General features: G+C 42.2%; 2 protein-coding genes across 2 annotated transcripts; both read right to left on the bottom strand.

The window, feature by feature from the left end:
* Window positions 1–2116: 2116 nt before the first annotated feature.
* Window positions 2117–6800, bottom strand: LOC117260174 (extracellular calcium-sensing receptor-like). Its single transcript, XM_033632085.2, has 9 exons — window positions 6556–6800; window positions 5981–6275; window positions 5745–5831; window positions 5245–5514; window positions 4691–4897; window positions 3972–4247; window positions 3336–3560; window positions 3108–3231; window positions 2117–3027 (listed from the first exon to the last, which is right to left on the bottom strand). The coding sequence occupies exons 1-9, from the start codon at window positions 6798–6800 to the stop codon at window positions 2117–2119; spliced, it is 2640 nt and encodes an 879-aa protein (XP_033487976.2).
* Window positions 6801–13710: 6910 nt separating this feature from the next.
* On the bottom strand, window positions 13711–18325 carry LOC117250683 (extracellular calcium-sensing receptor-like). The gene is made up of 9 exons (XM_033632072.2): window positions 18081–18325; window positions 17507–17801; window positions 17271–17357; window positions 16771–17040; window positions 16235–16441; window positions 15570–15845; window positions 14922–15146; window positions 14701–14824; window positions 13711–14621 (listed from the first exon to the last, which is right to left on the bottom strand). Exons 1-9 carry the CDS (start codon window positions 18323–18325, stop codon window positions 13711–13713), a joined length of 2640 nt encoding a protein of 879 aa, XP_033487963.2.
* Window positions 18326–19067: the final 742 nt, after the last annotated feature.

Consider the following 19067-nt stretch of genomic DNA (forward strand, 5'->3'; position numbering starts at 1 on the left):
AATGTCAGACCTGTGCTGACTGATGTTAGCAGAGTAAATGATGATATCATCCAGATAGACAAAACATGCTTCCCCCCCGTAGCTCCCCAAGAACGCGTTCCATCAGGCGTTGGAAGGTCGCAGGGGCATTCTTGAGTCCAAACGGCATTACCTTAAACTGGTACAGCCCAAATGGACAAATAAAGGCAGTCTTCTCCCGGCTGTCTTCATCCATTTGGGTCCGTGTGGGTCGCCGCATTGATCTTACGATAATCCACACAGAATCTTGGCTTCGGGTTGTTCTTTTTCGGGACCAAAACTACCAGAGCACCATATGGCAAAATTGATGGCTCTATTACGTAGTTTTGCAGCATTTCCTCCACATGCTACTTAATGATCTGAAGCTTTGATGGTGACACACGATAGGGCTTCTGCTTAATGGGCACTTCATGGCTAAGAAAAATCTTGTGGGTGAGCACACTGGTACAACCCAGTTTTTCAGTGCAGACATTGGAGTTTCCTTGTAATTGATGTAACAAATGACGTTTCCCAAACTCATCCAAGTGTGCACCATCAGCAGCCGCATGCAGAACATCGGGGCATGGCGGCAGCAGAACCTGTTCCACTGGAGGGACGGCAGAGAAGAAGGAAAGATGTGATGGCAACCCCACTCTTCCCCCTGCCACATCCTCCAAGAATTGGTGGGTGTGGTTCTTGTTGGACTTGAACCAGTAGCTGTTTTCCGTGATATGAAACTGCAGGCCGGAAAAGTAGATGTAGTCCAGCCCCACAAAGACAGGGAAAGTGAGACTGTGAGCAGGCATAATGACACAAGGCAAGGTTACCGACTGGGACTGCAAGGTGAGCTTCATTTCACTCCAGCCTAAAGGTTGTCGTGGTTCCCCATCCGCTAGGTACAGGAACCCTCTTGTTCACGGTTGCAATACATCATGCTCTCCTTTCACTCCTGTCCATACATTCTCGTTTATCAAGGTGTAAGATGAACCAGAGTCAAGGAGGCCAATTCCCCTCCACGGACCGATGTTCAGTGGTACCATTAACTGAAGGGGAGGAGACTTTTCAGATGGTAAAGTAAAAGGTTTCACAGAAATTGATATTCCCAGGTCACCTGAGTGAGTGAGCGCACTCAGTGTACCTTGTCTGTCGGGATCATGGTACGGCCTAACATCTGGTTGCTGAGGGGGTTTGGGAAAACCAGCAGTGTTTGGTTTCCACCTGGGACAGGATTTGGGGGCATGGCTTCCCTTACAGCGCCAGCAGAATGCTTGGGCAGGTTGAGTAGGGCTGGTTTGGCTTGGTCGCACTGGATTCTCTTGGGAAGGAGGCAGAGCAGCAGATACAGGAGCAGCAGGCTTAAAAGTTCTTTTTCTGTCTCAGTTCATACTTCAACTGGTGCTCTCGGTCCTTCTCCGACTCCTCTCACAGAGTGCCAGGACTGAACACGGAAGCAGATTACTTTGAATGAAGCCGCAAACCACGGACAAATCAGTGAGTAGTGGGTGCGTAAATAGGTGTGTCCAGAGGGTACGTCGGGCACCTGGCTCACAGGCTGTCACAACCTGCTGTGTGTTTTCAGTTTTGCCATGTGATATTGCAGTTGGTCATGGAGGTTTAGAAAAATATGCAATATAAACTGGTACTGAAATTGATTAACTGGTTTGCATTGATTCGATTAATTTGTTTTAATGTGAAATGTAAAAACAAGGTTGCTCTGTCACTTCACATTGCCTCTTGTAAAAAAAAATAGAATGGCTTTTTGGATTTGGGGGAAACATAAAAACTTGAATAAACTAAATGCATATAATTAACATGGATGAACTAACAAAGTCTGTGTCATTTATTCAGAGAAAGCAAATCAAGCATATAATAAAGTTTATTGATATTTTACATTAACTTAAACCATGAAAAGTGCAATTTCTTTGCATAATTAACTGCATCCTAGGGAAAAAATGGAATAATGTGGTATGTGTATTTTCGCTCATATTCATTTTTTGTCATGAGCTATTCTTTCTCAAGAGCTGACCACTGACATTACGATAAACTTATATTCTGCCTGTATTTTTGTACTGTACAGAGACAATTGATTAATTCTGTCTTATGAAACTAAATGCAGGTTTTATGACTCAATGCCACGACCCATGATTGCTTTCTTTGTGTTCCTCTCTGGCCTCATCAGGATAATGTAACATTTGGGTCCAAACAGTGACACCAAGAGGCCAAAACTTGAGGCCAGGATGGCAAATACCTCAACTACATCTGCATATTTGCCTGGTGAACTGACATAAGCAGGGACAAAGGCCACCCACACTGCACAGAAGATCAGCATGCTGAAAGTGATGAGTTTGGCCTCATTGAAAGTATCTGGAAGATTCCTTGCCAGGAATGCTAACAGAAAACTGAGGATGGCCAGAAAGCCAATATAGCCCAGTAACACTCCAAAACCAACTGTGGACCCAACTACACACTCATAAACTATCTTGTCATTGTGGTATTGAGTGTTTTTATGAGGAGCAGGTGAGGAAGAGACTAGCCAAGCAGTGCAAATAGTGGCCTGAATAGAAGTAAGAACCAGAACTGTTCCTCTTTGCTGCAATGGACCAAACCACTTCAGATGGGCTCCACCTCCTGGCTTGGAGGCCTTGAACACAGCCAGAACCACCATGGTTTTCACCAGAATGCATGATATACAAAGCACAAAGCTGATTCCAAATGCTGCATGTCTCAGTTGGCATGTCCACAGCCTGGGACGTCCAATAAAGAGCAGTGAGCAAAGGAAACATAATTTAAGTGACAGCAATAGCTGGAAACTCAGTTCTGAATTGTTGGCGCGTACTATAGGGGTGTTACGATGACAGATGAAGATTCCCAGCACAACAACACATATAAATGTGCCCAACAATGAGGCAGTTGTCAAACAGATACCCAGAGGCTCATTATAGGAGAGGAACTCTGTTTTCTTAGGAACACAGTGGTCACGTTGAGGGCTGGACCAGAAATCCTCTGGACAACTGTTGCACTTTATGGAGCCTGTAAAAAAAATAGGAAAAGTGTTGAAATACATGATTTTGTTATTTCTTCAATTTGCAATTCTTAAGCTAAATACCAACCAGTCGTATTGCTGATCTTCCCCTCAGAACAAGGAATGCAGTCGAAACAGCACTCAGGTTCCCCCTTCTTTCTGGCAATGCGGGTACCTGGAGGACAGCTCTCACTGCACACTGACCGGGGTGGCTGTAGAAGGAAAAATAAATATGTGTTATTCTACTCTTCTATTACACTGCCATAATAAGTTATCCACGAGACATGATATAGGTGACTGAAAAAACAGAAGTAACCTGTTTGGATTCAAAGTTCCAGAAGATTTTATCTTCATTAAGTGTGAGTTCTTCACCTTTGGCTGACTCTTTAACCTCACCTACATTCTGAACTTTAGTTCGTCCATCAGGGAGCCACAGCCAGTTCATGACATCATATATTGGTAAGGCATCACCATTCTCATCAAATGACACTTGATCACCAAACGATGTAGTGAAGTTGATCTTTTCCAAGTAATACACAAGCTATGGATATCAGAATAAGAAATAGAGGAAGACTGAAAATGGAAAAGTTATTATGACCACCGTGAACACAGTGGAATCCAGTATTCACAAATTAAACTGCATACTACACTTATGAACATATGAACACATTAACAATTCATGTAAAGCATTTCTTTTATAATGAAATAACATCACTAACAACATTGTGCTCCCAGTGCCAAGACACTTTTGTCTCAGACCTTATCATACTATGAAATGCTGTCACCCAGCGGTGACGCCCACTGCTATGCAGTTTATGATTAGTAATCTCAAAGCTTTGTATTCAGTCCTACACCCTAATGTTATTCTGCAGTAAATACCAAAGCATTGCATTTAGCCAAATGAATGGTGGGGTGGTGGTGGTGATGATGGGGGTGTAAAATGATATCCCACCTGCCATGGCTCCAGTCTTTGCAAACTGCCACAGCTGCGCCCACTGAAAGGTCCTCTCCCTGGCTCACACTGCAGCATGTCATCAAGAGCATATGCCAGGGCATACACAGCCTTGTACACATTATATTCTGGCCTGAGGTCTGAAATGTCCAACAATTCAGTGTCCACATTCTCTAGATCTTCCTGTCCAGTGCACAGTGATCCCCCAGCTTCCACCCAACCTGCTTGAGGTGGTGCAAATTTACACTGAAATGTGTATTCCCAAAACTGATTTACCTATAATGTATTCAAAATAGGATTATAATGTTAAACAAAAGTCACAGTTTTGTTTTTGGAGCCATGGTTGGATGCAAGTTTGGTAGGTTGAGACAGAAACCCAAATGTATAAGGATTTTTTTCCCCTTTTTTTTCAACAGGCATATCTTGGGCCCACCGCCAAGCTATCCTACCATGCTTTCCAGAGGCCAAGCGGTCGGCCAGTTCTCAACAGGTACATTTTGAATGAGCACTGTACTACTGCTATGAAATTGAAAACTGTAAATTAAATTAAACATATTAAAACGTGTGCATTAGAAAGACTTTAACATTACACACAACTCACTGTCTCTGTTGTTGCTGTCAGGGAACTCTCAGGATGGTTTCAAATTCCAGCATTTCATTTGTGCTCACAAATCTGAATCTTACAAATACCCTTTTAAATAGCAAGGATAAACTCTCACCAGGTTATTTTCATAGCTGGTGTTGTGTTGTGGGTCAGGATGTATTTGTAGCACAAAGTCCCTGAACCCCGGTATGTGTCCTCGACGGATAGCAATGCCCAGAGTGCCACCCAGGTAAGGCATGAGCTGAGGAGTCTGAAGCACAGTAGCTGCAGTCCAGGCTTCACTGGCCATCCACTGCAGGCCTGTCACATTCTGCCTCACCACCTGTGCATTGCATTACATAAATTTATATTGTCATGACACAGTTGGTATCTTGTCTTACTCTTTTTGATACTTACTCTTACTTTGATAACAGGTGTAATCCTGTGTTTTACACAGTATTATGTATAAAATGATGCATGTCATCAAAATTGGAGGTCAAAGTAATTTGTCTGAGTAAGTGATTTCACTTAAAAACCCTGCAGTGCCTTTAACAAATAAGAGGTGTGATTTATTCAAATAAATCTATTTTTAACAGAACAAAGATTCATTGAAATCCTTTGGTCAAACTATTAAAACATAAATTTGGAAAATCAATTAAAGTTACAACTGAGTTGTATTTCAAACCCAACCTCTTTCATGAGGTTGATCATGAAGCTTTCATGTGCAAACACAATGACCACACGAGCTGTGGATTTCTTCATCACTTCAACAATCCTCTTTACTTCAGCTGGGTTGTCACCCCAAGGCAAAACCTCTAAGTAGGCCAGACAGCCTCCACCAGACTGAGCCAGGTCAGATTGGAAGGATCGGGCAGCATGGAGTCCATAATCATCATCACTGATGAGCAGACCTGCCCAAGTCCAGCCAAAGCGCCTGAGAATCTGAATCATAGCACGCACCTGAGTAAATACAGAGTGGAGGGATTAGTGCACAGGGTGGAATAATCTTTTAGTGGAGAAGCTGCTTGTTACTTGAAACCAACAGCTCAGGTGGCACAAAGAATGTGAGAGGTTTTACATAAATTGTACACAGATGTAATAAATTGGTCATTGCAGTACAGGGAATTTGATGATTGTTCAACTGCACATGCTGTTTCAAATGCATTTATATTTTGCTGATAGATGGTCACCTGGAAAGCATCGCTTGGTATCGTCCTAAAAAAGGATGGAAACTTCTGCCGGTCGCTCAGGCACGAACATGTGGCAAAATAACTCACCTGTGAAAGACAGACTGTTCATCCTAAAACCATTCAAATTCTTTATCAACTCCTTCAACTTTCCAAGCCTGATTAGTTTATGTTTATAAATGACATTAAATTTGAAATTAAATCAGACTGATCAAAAAAAATTACTGTGGAAAACTTACCATAGGTACTCTGTACAAACCTAAGACAGAGGAGATGGCAATAGAACGTGTAGAGGAAGAATCACCCACAATTCCTAGGACTGGAGGGTTTCCTGCACAGGTCTTGTCTAACATAAACTGCTCCTCTCGACCACTGGCTACTGACAACGCTGCACGGAATCCAATTCCTATTTTGGCGCAGTTGTCATAAAGACTATAACCCAGAGTCACATTAGGCAGCAGGTTGGAGTTTCTGTTGATCTCATCAATAGCAAAAGCCATGGTCTGGGCCCGCCTGAATCCTAGAACATCAAAACTAACACAAAAATACCACTGTTGGAAAATACAACAACTGTTCTGACATGTGCATGCACAAATACAGATTTTGTAAACAATTAAACAGTTGAACAGCAACAATTATTATAATACTTGAATATGAAACGAATAAAGGAGACAATATGAAGTGATAGGTCCAAAATGGCATAAAAACACAATGTAATACTGTCAGAGTATCATCTTATTATCAGAAATACATTCAGCTAATGGGATTGATTTCGCCCAGTTTCTCCTTTTTGCTGTTTTCCTGACAGACTCACCTGTGGCAGGTAGGCTGTTGTGGCTCTGAGGTAAAAGACAGGTCAGGAAAGACAGAAAAGAAGTGGACCTGAAACAGCCCACCCAGAACCACATCTCCAGCCTTGTGCATCCCATTTAGATGAAATTGTCCCAGTAACTGGCAGGAGGTGGAAAAAAGAGGAGTGGGCATGACAGAGAAAACATAGGAATAAAACAATATGAAATACACCAGCAAGAACAAGTTGATATCTAATAATACAGACATGACTGTCATCCTGTTTACCCCTCTCTGACCTGGTGTCAGCTCCTTTTATTGACTTGTTTAATGTTGCACACCACCCATCAGGGCATAAGCAAAAGTAGGGGCAGGGCATAATATACTTCAAATTTGACATTAATTTTGTATTGAGGCAGAATCAATTTGTGCACTTTTAATGACATCACATCAAGGTAATTTTGGCTACTTTTCCAACCCAAATTTAAGTTGTGGATGACCCAACCTATCACCAAAATAAATGTTAACATTGTGGGCTCTAGTTTCCCGGCGCGGCGCAGGGTGGCGAACCCCGCACAGAGCTAGTTTCGAGCAGCGCAGCCCGAGGCACGCTCAGTTTGGTAGTTTGGCAGACCGAGGTGCGCTGAGATAGGTGTGGCGGTGCAGCAGGGGGAGGTGTCGACAGATCAAGCTTGATGCAGTGACAGTTTCGTGCCAAAAGGCTTTGCCAAAGGTGCGCTAAAAGCTTGCCAGCTGAAACCAGATCTACTGTCAGCGCAGGGGGAGAGCAGCCGGTGTAAGCCGAAGTTTGGCTGACTGGCGGACAGTGCGCACACGTCACCAAAACCTCACAGGCAGGTTTCCAGAATGTCAGGCACATTAACAATGCAATAAATAGCCAAAAAACACTATTCAATGCAACTATCTGCAATCAGCACATAAATGTATCTCTATATCGACTGTCCCGTAATATCTGATGTCAGATCAAAGGGGATTGGCACCATTTGGCACGTTTGGCACGCATAATGGAAACCCAACCTGATTTGATTAACACAGCTGCAATCTAATAAGTTCACATCCCTCTCAGCCAACCACAAACAGCCACAGCATCATATAGGGAGTATATATTCAGCATCTGTCATCTTAGAAAAGTCAAATGAAAAGAAACAGAGTGAGACTGCAAGAGAGAAAGAGAGAACGCGCGCGCACAAGAGAAACACTGTCAACAAATTGTAAATTATTCAATTTATTTTATTTTAACCCGGGAGGTTAGAGAGCCAAGCTCCCTCTCCAGCATCCTGAACCCCCCTGCCTGAAGGTGCAGGAAGGGCTGGTCCCGTGGCTGCACACGGGTCCGTCTAGTCTGGCTGTGTGCTGGCTGCGGAGCTGGGGTCCTCCTCCTCCTCCTCCTGACAAGATGATCTTCAGTTTTACGTTCTAAAAGCTTGTTTTTTTTACATATACATTTTCACTTGTACGGCTATAAGTTTATGTTTTTAGTTCACAGAAGCTGGTTATTGTTGTGTTTATGTCAAAATAAGGTTTATCAAATGTTTTCATATCTTTGATTTTGTGATTTACATGCCAAAATGATCACAATTCAATTGGGAAAGACAAGTTCATTTTACAGGCTATGCATCATCAGCCCGTGGAGGTCCAAGCTCGCAGTTCCGTATATTCGGACACTGCGAGCTTGGACGCGTTGTGCACCCGCCTAGAGACGCATATTACTAACTTGTTTAACAGCGAAATACTGCGCCGTTGACTTTAGACCAGGTTTTTGTTGGTCACTGGCGCATTTGCTTTTTAACTAGCAACGTGCCATGATTGCACCTGACCACTCCTCATTTTTAGACCAACACACCCAGAGAAACGCAAGTTCATTTGCTAGCTAGACGAAGAGGGCACAGGGCGTGAAAATGACAACTGCGTCTGCATCTAAATAGCAATGACACTTGCGACATGGATTATACACCCTCCGCCGTCCACTTTAGACCATCTAAATAGGGCCCTTTGAGTGAAATTGCAGGCAGGCTTTAGAAAATAATTGTAACGATGAATACAAAATCACAACAGGGTATTACTTTTTCTGTTTAATATTTGACCATTGCATAGTCATAGATTCCAGAACTTATGGCCACAGTTGAAATATGAGAAAATGCAGCATCATTGGAATTTAACATTTTTTCTTGAACTGAAGGATATATCTATCTATCTATATATATATATATATATATATATATGTCTTTACTTTTAAAAGTTTCTGTTCTGGGGCTGGCAGCAGAGAGGGCCCAGAGAGGGACCGCTAATGGGAATCAAGTGAAAGAAGAGCAGACCCCCACCGCACCAACGGATGGAGTATTTGGGGGTTGTACTCAATGTACGCAGTCTGCAGGCCACTCTGTTTGAACACAGATGGAAGGGTTGGCGGCAAGCAGTTTCTAAACTGCAGCTTAATTAGATGGTGACGGTGTAGACACTACGGTTCATGGCAGAGGCCCACCTGGTGGTACCGTTTGAGCCTTTGCACATGTAGTACCTGCAGAGGTGGTTTGTCAGCTTTTGCTTAGGCATTTTTGGGGTATTTTTACTGCCTTTACTTTTAAACTCATATCACAGTCATTATAAAGGCTACATACACATGCTATATCTTGTTTTTTTTTTTCACGACAATCTGGGCTAACCAGATTTGCCATCATTCCATGTCCTTCTATGTGCCTGTATTTTATATTAATTTTTAAAAAACAAATCTGTGTGACTAAATTCTTACATTTTTACATGTATCTCACCATAGCAAGTTGGAAGAAGACATATTCTGCCATATATGAAGAGGGGAGACTCTCTGGAATCTGGCAATATAAGGACCATGATGCTGGGACATTCTGTCACTTCACAGTTGTCCAAAACATGTGGTTTGTGCCAGGCGGACATAATTGCCAGTATTTTTTCATTATTGCAAGAAATTCCATTGACTCATTCACAAGTCAAAAATGTGTTTTATCTGAAAGAAACATGCAATATTTACATCTAAGATCATAGAAAAATAGTCAACCAAGTGCAATGATGTCCTCCAAGATAATATTTGTTTTTCAATTTCAGTTATATACTGGGGGAACATTTTGGCAATTGGTGGGGGGGGCACGTGTCCCCCTCAATGTATATGGTGACTACGGCCCCTGTCATAATTAGGCTGCAGTTGTCTGGGTGTGCAAAGGTGAAGTGCGCTTGTCTTGTCATACAAAGTTTGATAGAGTGTCAACTGGACAATATGGAGATATTTGCATCTTGAAAGCTGGACTACAAATGTGGATAGACAGGGAGAAACACACGCAAGCCTAAGACGTGGTAAGATACATATTCCTCACTAGTGACTGATAACAAGCTCTGTATAATGGATTGTAAAGAAATTCGTCAGGTTTTTATTTTGTAGACAATCAATCTGTATTTATAGCATGATGGGATGACAGTACAATGATGTGTGTGGTATCCCTGGAAAGCTCTGCTCCTGCGCTTTCATGTGATATGCGTGGCATTTCTGAGCGAGTAATCCATCCAAGAGTAATGTGTGTGCAAAGCTGTATGAAATCATCATTTTTTTTCGCTGTGAAAACATTGGACTACTGACAAGTGCTTGGCCTTCTCGGAAAGCTACAGTTCCGCTGTTTCATGTGATATCTCGCTATGATGCACGGTTGCGGAGAAAATCCACAGAGAAGAACAGGTGTGAATTTGGACGCACTATGCGTCGTTCGGGCCCATAGGGTTAAAGTGGTTATGTTTAATAATTCTTATTAATGTCACTTTTTGCTAATATTGAGCTAATCAAACTCTACTGTATTCATGGTGAAAAACATAGGCACCTGAATAAACTGTTTATAATCAAATCAAAATTTACATATGTAATGGTGGAGAATTTCAGCGAGCATTTATTTAATAAATGCTGCCACAGAATAAATTATAAATTATGTAACATCAATATTTCCTACAATTTGCACATGAGCCACAGCCAAAAAAGCTGCTCTACACTTTTCCACCACTCTGTCTCATTCCTCCCCTGTTGGAGAGAGTGAGTCAGGAGCAGTTGTTGGTCATTCTGGTAACCCAGAGTCAGCATTCAGTTGCGTAGTATGCATAAATAACACAAATGGTGGCCGCCCAGCCCTTGACCATCCCCAGTGTTCTGGGGGGCGCTGTTTCAGGAGGCAGGGTAAGAAGGGCTGGATTGTCTGTGCAGGTTGCGCAGACCATCCAGACAGCAAGAGCTGGGTCCACCATTGCCTGTTACAAGGAAAAGTGATTGGGGTTGCAACGCTATGCGAGAAAAGGAGGCTTGATCCCCTTTTGTGTGTAGTTGGCTCTATTATTTCCTTTTTGCAGTGTTTGATGGATAGAGGGCTATCACATGCCACTATTATGTGTACACCGCAGCTATCTCTTCCTGCCATGAGGGTTCTGGCGACAGACCAGTCTTTGCCCACCCTCGCATGAAGATGTTCTTGCAGAGGGTCTGGAGACAATGCTAGGTGATGACCATTACCGCCTGCAACTGCAACGTGTGTGTTACGCTCCCGCCCGCTCCCGCAATGTATATGTCCACTCCCGCCCGCTCCCACAAAAGTCTGAGAATTTATGCCCACACAATAATAGAGATGCATTGATTTTGTGTCTTCTCCTGTCCCACAGGAGAAAACACGTCGTTTTATAGGCTATTAATAAAGAAATTCATGGGGTTGTTTATTTCGTTTCCCTGGCCTGCATGTCTTTTGACGCACTGGTCAAGAATAGCACTCCTATTTCGTTGTTTTCATTTAGTTTTTAATGAAATAAAGGCTGTTTCATATTCTATTCTCCTCCTCTGTATTTTATTTATTTTTCTACCTTTAAATAATCACGCAGTGATTGAGGTTAAGGTCTCTTTTCTAAGAGAGACCTGAATAAGAAACATTAATGAGATAAAGATAAAGCCTATGCTCAATAACACCGGCATCATCATCACGCCTCTTTATGTAATTAACAAATAGCAACGAGAGTAGGCTGTGAGTGGCTCAAATAACACTACTAAATAACATAAAATAAACAAAGTTAACGAATGACACGAATGAATTTAACAGACGAATCACTTGGCCATAATATTGCTGTGGAGGAAGAGAATGTTGCTGACCGACTGTGGTCCCAATCCTGTGCATCTCTCTTCCAAGATGCGCCCACAGACACTAAAGGCCCACTCTGAAGGCACACTGGATGCGGGGATACTGAAGATGAAACGCGCCAGCTTTGAGAGCGTTGGGAAGTAGAGGGCTCAGTGCGCCTTCAGACCTTGTTTGAGCTTCTTTTCCACATCATTTGTTAACTCCATCCTGTCGCTACAGGCTACATCCCGATCCCGCAGTATTTTTTTTAGCTGCCCGTTCCCGCCCACAGCAAAGTTCAAACCGCCCGCTCCCACACGATTTGGGTTGGGTCCTGCGGGACCCAATCCCAATGCAGCCCTCTATCCCATCGGGCCTCTGGAGCACTTGTCACTGAGAGTGATGCCATTCAAGACAGATTTGCTGCTAGTGATGACATCAGCTAAGAGAGTGTCAGAACATCCTATCAGTGCACCGTAGTGACCAAAGTGTCCAAATTTTAAATTTGTTCCTAAAATCATAAGGAGGTTGTTCAGGTTTAGAGTAATTCAGTTCCCATGAGGGGGAGAGGGAGGCAAAATTGCATCTGCTCTGCCCAGTTCATGTGTTGGCATGTTAATGTTGAATGCATGGCCCCTATCACATGTATTCAACAGCTGTTTGTGTACTTTGGTGATGGAATGGCTGTTAAGGCCTTATCGAAGAAACTCCTTGCAAGATGACTTTGTGAGTGCATCTCTCAAGCCTACAGGCAGGTGGGCGGAGACCCTTCCACTGTGGTCCGTGCACACTCCACATGTGGAGTGGCAGTGTTGGCAGTCCTGTTCAGTTGTACAGTTCATACATATGGCAACAGTGTGTTCTACACCCTGCCCATCTATATGGTTCTATCTCTCGGACACGTTGAGTTCCTTTTCGAGGACTGTGCTCACTGGAACAACACAGGACTGGTAAAAGGGAAGAGTGTATGCCGGCTGTGTTGCACCTGACTCTCCTCTGTGCGTAATACACCAACATGTTTCTGTGCTCCTTGATGACCCAGGAAATGTGGTGTGCTTGTATTTAGACCCCTGCAAGGTTAGGCTAACACTCTACCCAGTTAGGTTGCTTACCACCTGTGTTGGCTGGGCCGTGCTACCTCTCAGAAGAAAAGTAGGCATCTGTCAATGTTAGTTCATGACAGGGCATTCATTCATTGGGCTCCTCCCACAGTATCCAAAGAGTCCAGTAAAGGGCTCCACCTGCACTAATAGAACTAGGGTTACAATATCGTAACCTTCATTCTATGGCATGGATAATAATCCTAATAACTGTTATCAAGCATTATATTGCTAAAATTAAAAAGACAAAATGACTCTATCCTTTTTATGGTTGTAGTGCCAGCAAAGCTAGCGATCAATAAAGGAAAAATTCCAAATTGTAGCTCTAGTTCTATGGTGCAGAGCTCACCCCTCTATCTGCTGAAATCACATGAGACACGGACACGACACATCATGTAGGCAGAGCGAGTACCTGCTGTGTGTTTTCAGTTTTGCCATGTGATATTGCAGTTGGTCATGGAGGTTTAGAAAAATATGCAATATAAACTGGTGCTGAAATTGATTAACTGGTTTGCAGTGATTTGATTAATTTGTTTTAATGTGAAATGTAAAAACAAGGTTGCTCTGTCACTTCACATTGCCTCTTGTAAAAAACTGAATGGCTTCTTGAATTTGGGGGAAACATTAAAACTTGAATAAACTAAATGCATATAATTTAAACGGATGAACCAACAAAGTCTGTGTCATTTATTCAGAGAAAGCAAATCAAGCATATAATAAAGTTTATTGATATTTTATATTAACTGAAAAGTGCAATTTCTTTGTATAATTAACTGCATCCTAGGGAATAAATGGAATAATGTGGTATGTTTAAGTATTCTCGCTCGTATTCATTTTTTTGTCATGAGCTATTCTTTCTCAAGAACTGAACTACTATAAACTTATTTTCTGCCTGTATTTTTGTACTGTACAGAGACGATTCATTCTGTCTTATGACACTAAGTGCTGGTTTTATGACTGAATGCCACGACCCATGATTGCTTTCTTTGTGTTCCTCTCTGGCCTCAACAGGATAATGTAACATTTGGGACCAAACAGTGACACCAAGAGGCCAAAACTTGAGGCCAGGATGGCAAATACCTCAACTGCATCTGCATATTTGCCTGGTGAACTGACATAAGCAGGGACAAAGGCCACCCACACTGCACAGAAGATCAGCATGCTGAAAGTGATGAGTTTGGCCTCATTGAAAGTATCTGGAAGATTCCTTGCCAGGAATGCTAACAGGAAGCTGAGGATGGCCAGAAAGCCGATATAGCCCAGTAACACTCCAAAACCAACTGTGGACCCAACTACACACTCATAAACTATCTTGTCATTGTGGTATTGAGTGTTTTTATGAGGAGCTGGTGAGGAAGAGACAATCCAAGCAGTGCAGATTGCTGCCTGAATAGAAGTAAGAACCAGAACTGTTCCTCTCTGCTGCAAAGGACCAAACCACCTCAGATGGGCTCCACCTCCTGGCTTGGAGGCCTTGAACACAGCCAGAACCACCATGGTTTTCACCAGGATGCATGATACACAAAGTACAAAGCTGATCCCAAATGCTGCATGTCTCAGTTGGCATGTCCACAACCTGGGACGTCCGATAAACAGCAGAGAACACAGGAAACATAATTTAAGAGACAGCAAAAGCTGGAAACTCAGTTCTGAATTGTTGGCGCGTACTATAGGGGTGCTACGATGACACATAAAGATTCCCAGCACAACAACACATATAAATGTGCCCAACAATGAGGCAGTTGTCAAACAGATACCCAGAGGCTCATAGTAGGAGAGGAACTCTGTTTTCTTAGGAACACAGTGGTCACGTTGAGGGCTGGACCAGAAATCCTCTGGACAACTGGTGCACTTTATGGAGCCTGTAAAAAAAAAGGGAAAGTGTTGAAATACATAATTTTGTTATCTCTTTAATTTGCAATTTGTAAACTAAATACCAACCAGTCATATTGCTGATCTTCCCCTCAGAACAAGGGATGCAGTCAAAACAGCACTCAGGTTCCCCCTTCTTTCTGGCCATGCGGGTACCTGGAGGACAGCTCTCACTGCACACTGACCGGGGTGGCTGTAGAAAATAAATATGTGTCATTCCACTCTACTTTACACTGCTAGAAGGAGTTATCCATGGGACACCAAATAGGTGACTGAAAATCAGAAGTAACCTGTTTGGATTCAAAGTTCCAGAAGATTTTGTCTTCATCAAGTGTGAGTTCTTCACCTTTTGCTGACTCTTTAACCTCACCTACATTCTGAACTTTAGTTCGTCCATCAGGGAGCCACAACCAGTTCATGATATCATATATTGGTAAGACATCACCATTCTCATCAAATGACACTTGATCACCAAACGATGTAGTGAAGTTGACCTTTTCCAAGTAATACACAAGCTATGGATATCAGAATAAGAAATAGTGGAAGACTGAAAATGGAAACAATTCTGTTATGACCATCGTGAACACAGTGGAATCCAGTACTCAGAAATTTAACTGCATACTACACTTATGAACATATGAACACATTAACAATTCATGTAAAGCATTTCTTTTATAGTGAAATACCATCACTAACAATAGTGTGCTCCCAGTGCCAAGACACTGTTGTCCCACTACATGTTGTCTCATACTATGAAATGCTGTCACCCAGCGGTGACGCCCACTGCTATGCAGTTTATGATTAGTAATCTCAAAGCTTTGTATTCAGTCATACACCCTAAATGTTATTCTGCAGTAATTACCAAAGCATTGCATTTAGCCAAATAAATAGTGGGGGGGTGGTGGTGGTGATGATGGGGGTGTAAAATGATATCACACCTGCCATGGCTCCAGTCTTTGCAAACTGCCACAGCTGTGCCCACTGAAAGGTCCTCTCCCTGGTTCACACTGCAGCATGTCATCAAGAGCATATGCCAGGGCATACACAGCCTTGTACACATTATATTCTGGCCTGAGGTTTGAAATGTCCAACAATTCAGTGTCCACATTCTCTAGATCTTCCTGTCCAGTGCATAGTGATCCCCCAGCTTCCATCCAACCTGCTGGAGGTGGTGCAAATTTACACTGAAATGTGTGTTCCCAAAACTGATTTACCTGACGTATTAAAAATAGGGGTATAATGTTAAACAAAAGTCACAGTTTTTTTCATACCCTGCCATGGTTTGATGCAAGTTTGGTAGGTTGAGAATTAAACCCAAATACATAAGGATTTTTTTCCCCTTTTTTTTCAATGGGCATATCTGGCTTGCCAGAGGCCAAGCGGTCGGCCAGTTCTCAACAGGTACATTTTGAATGAGCACTGCACTACTGAAATTGAAAATTGTAAAATCGATTAAAACATATTAAAACATGTGCATTAGAAAGACATTATAACTATCTCTCTCTGTCGCTGCTGTCAGGGAACTCTCAGTCTTCAAGCTCCCGCATTTCATTTGTACTCAAGCTTACAAATACCATATTAAATAGCAAGGATAAACTCTCACCAGGTAATTTTCATAGCTGGTGTTGTGTTGTGGGTCAGGATGTATTTGTAGCACAAAGTCCCTGAACCCTGGTATGTGCCCTCGACGGATAGCAATGCCCAGAGTGCCACCCAGATATGTCATGAGCTGAGGAGTCTGAAGCACAGTAGCTGCAGTCCAGGCTTCACTGGCCATCCACTGCAGGCCTGTCACGTTCTGCCTCACCACCTGTGAATTGTATTACATAAATTTATAATGTCATGACACAGTTGGTATCTTGTCGTACTCCATTTGATAACAGGTGTAATCCTGTGTTTTACACAGTATTATGTATAAAATGATGCATGTCATCAAAATTGGAGGTCAAAGTAATTTGTCTGAGTAAGTGATTTCACTTAAAAACCCTGCAGTGCCTTTAACAAATAAGAGTTGTGATTTATTCAAATAAATCTATTTTTAACGGGACAAAGATTTATTGGAATCCTTTGGTCAAACTGTTAAAACATAAATTTGGAAAATCATTTAAAGTTACAATTGAGTTGCATTTCAAACCCAACCTCTTTAATGAGGTTGATCATGTGGCTTTCATGTGCAAACACAATGACCACACGAGCTGTGGATTTCTTCATCACTTCAACAATCCTCTTTACTTCAGCTGGGTTGTCACCCCAAGGCAAAACCTCTAAGTAGGCCAGACAGCCTCCACCAGACTGAGCCAGGTCAGATTGGAAGGATCGGGCAGCATGGAGTCCATAATCATCATCACTGATGAGCAGACCTGCCCAAGTCCAGCCAAAGCGCCTGAGAATCTGAATCATAGCACGCACCTGAGTAAATACAGAATGGAGGGATTAGAGCACAGGCTGGAAAAATCTTTAAGTGGAGAAGCTGCTTGTTACCTGAAACCAACAGCTCAGGTGGCACAAAGAATGTGAGAGGTTTTACATAAATTGTACACAGATGTAATAAATTGGTCATTGCAGTACAGGGAATTTGACAATTGTTTAACTGGACATGCTGTTTCAAATCCATTTATATTTTGCTGATAGATGGTCACCTGGAAAGCATCGCTTGGTATCGTCCTAAAAAAGGATGGAAACTTCTGCCGGTCGCTCAGGCACGAACATGTGGCAAAATAACTCACCTGTGAAAGACAGACTGTATATCTTAAAACCATTTAAATTCTTTATCAACTCCTTCAACCTTTTAAGCCTGATTAGTTTATGTTTATAAATGACATTAAATTTGAAATTAAATCAGACTGATGAAAAATAATTACTGTGAAAAACTTACCATAGGTACTCTGTACAAACCTAAGACAGAGGAGATGGCAATAGAACGTGTAGAGGAAGAATCACCCACAATGCCTAGGACTGGAGGGTTTCCTGCACAGGTTTTGTCTAACATAAACTGCTCCTCTCGACCACTGGCTAACGACAGCGCTGCACGAAATCCAATTCCTACTTTGGCGCAGTTGTCATAAAGACTATAGCCCAGAGTCACATTAGGCAGCAGGTTGGAGTTTCTGTTGATCTCATCAATAGCAAAAGCCATGGTCTGGGCCCGCCTAAATCCTAAAACATCAAAACTAACACAAAAATACCACTGTTGGAAAATACGACAACTGTTCTGACATGTACATGCACAAATACAGACTTTACTGAAAATTAAACAGTTGAGCAGCAACAATTTTTATAATACTTGAATATGAAATGAATAAAGGAGACAATATGAAGTGATAGGTCCAAAATGGCATAAATACACAATGTAATACTGTCAGAGTAATATTTATTATCAAAAATACATTCAACTAATGGGACTGATTTCGCCCAATTTCTCCTTTTTGCTGTTTCCCTGACAAACTGACCTGTGGCAGGAAGGCTGTTGTGGCTCTGAGGTAAAAGACAAGTCAGGAAAGACAGAAAAGAAGTGGACCTGAAACAGCCCACCCAGAACCACATCTCCAGCCTTGTGCATCCCATTTAGATGAAATTGTCCCAGTAACTGGCAGGAGGTGGAAAAAAGAGGAGTGGGCATGACAGAGAAAATGTAGGAATAAAACAATATGAAATACAGGAGGAAGAACAAGTTGATATCTAATAATACAGACATGACTTTCCTCCAGTTTACCCCTCTCTGACCTGGCGTCAGCTCCTTTTATTGACTTGTTTAATGTTGCACACCACCCATCAGGGCATAAGCAAAAGTAGGGGCAGGGCTTAATATATTCTTCAAATTTGACATTAATTTTGTTTTGAGGCAGAATCAATTTAAACACTTTTAATAACATCACATCAAGGTAATTTTGGCTACTTTTCCAACCCAAATTTAAGTTGTGGATGACCCAACCTATCGCCAAAATAAATGTTAACATTGAATGTTTCATGCTCCACCCTGTCTTCCAACATCCGTCACTTGTGGCTCCAAAAATCCAAGATCGTGACTGCCAAAATACTGAAATCAAGGCTTCAAAAGGTGAATCCACAAACCTATGGGTGATGTCATGGTGGCTATGTCTATTAATTTTATACAATCTAGGGTTTTGGCTTAACGTACCTGGTTTTAGTGCCAAAATCACCTTTGTAAATGTAGCAATGACTTCCCAAAAAAATGCCTGCTTTTGGTGTCTCAATCCCTGTTGGAAGCACAGCTATGCATTGCTAAAAGATATCCACTTTTACTGGCACAATTGATACAGGAAACTTGAGGCTGACCAATATTGGATCTTTAAAGGCCAATATGGAAATGATAGTTTGCCACAAGAAAAGCCAACAGCCGAATAACTGCTGGTATGATTCACTGGCTGTCGGCAAACAATTACTAGAGATGGGCCACATTTCTGTTACTTGTATTT

This window comes from Epinephelus lanceolatus, chromosome 4 (genome assembly GCF_041903045.1).
Source record: "Epinephelus lanceolatus isolate andai-2023 chromosome 4, ASM4190304v1, whole genome shotgun sequence".
In the NCBI taxonomy this organism is placed as follows: domain Eukaryota; kingdom Metazoa; phylum Chordata; class Actinopteri; order Perciformes; family Serranidae; genus Epinephelus; species Epinephelus lanceolatus.

Excerpts from the sequence above, each read along its gene's own strand:
- LOC117260174 (XM_033632085.2), bottom strand. The coding sequence starts at position 6,800 with ATGTCTGTATTATTAGATATCAACTTGTTCTTGCTGGTGTATTTCATA. Across the intron at positions 4,898-5,244 it reads TGATCAACCTCATGAAAGAG|GTGGTGAGGCAGAATGTGAC; the intron begins GTTGGGTTTGAA and ends TGCAATGCACAG. Across the intron at positions 3,232-3,335 it reads GGAACTTTGAATCCAAACAG|CCACCCCGGTCAGTGTGCAG; the intron begins GTTACTTCTGTT and ends TTCCTTCTACAG.
- LOC117250683 (XM_033632072.2), bottom strand. The coding sequence starts at position 18,325 with ATGTCTGTATTATTAGATATCAACTTGTTCTTCCTCCTGTATTTCATA. Across the intron at positions 17,041-17,270 it reads TACCAAGCGATGCTTTCCAG|GTGCGTGCTATGATTCAGAT; the intron begins GTGACCATCTAT and ends GTATTTACTCAG. Across the intron at positions 14,825-14,921 it reads GGAACTTTGAATCCAAACAG|CCACCCCGGTCAGTGTGCAG; the intron begins GTTACTTCTGAT and ends TATTTTCTACAG.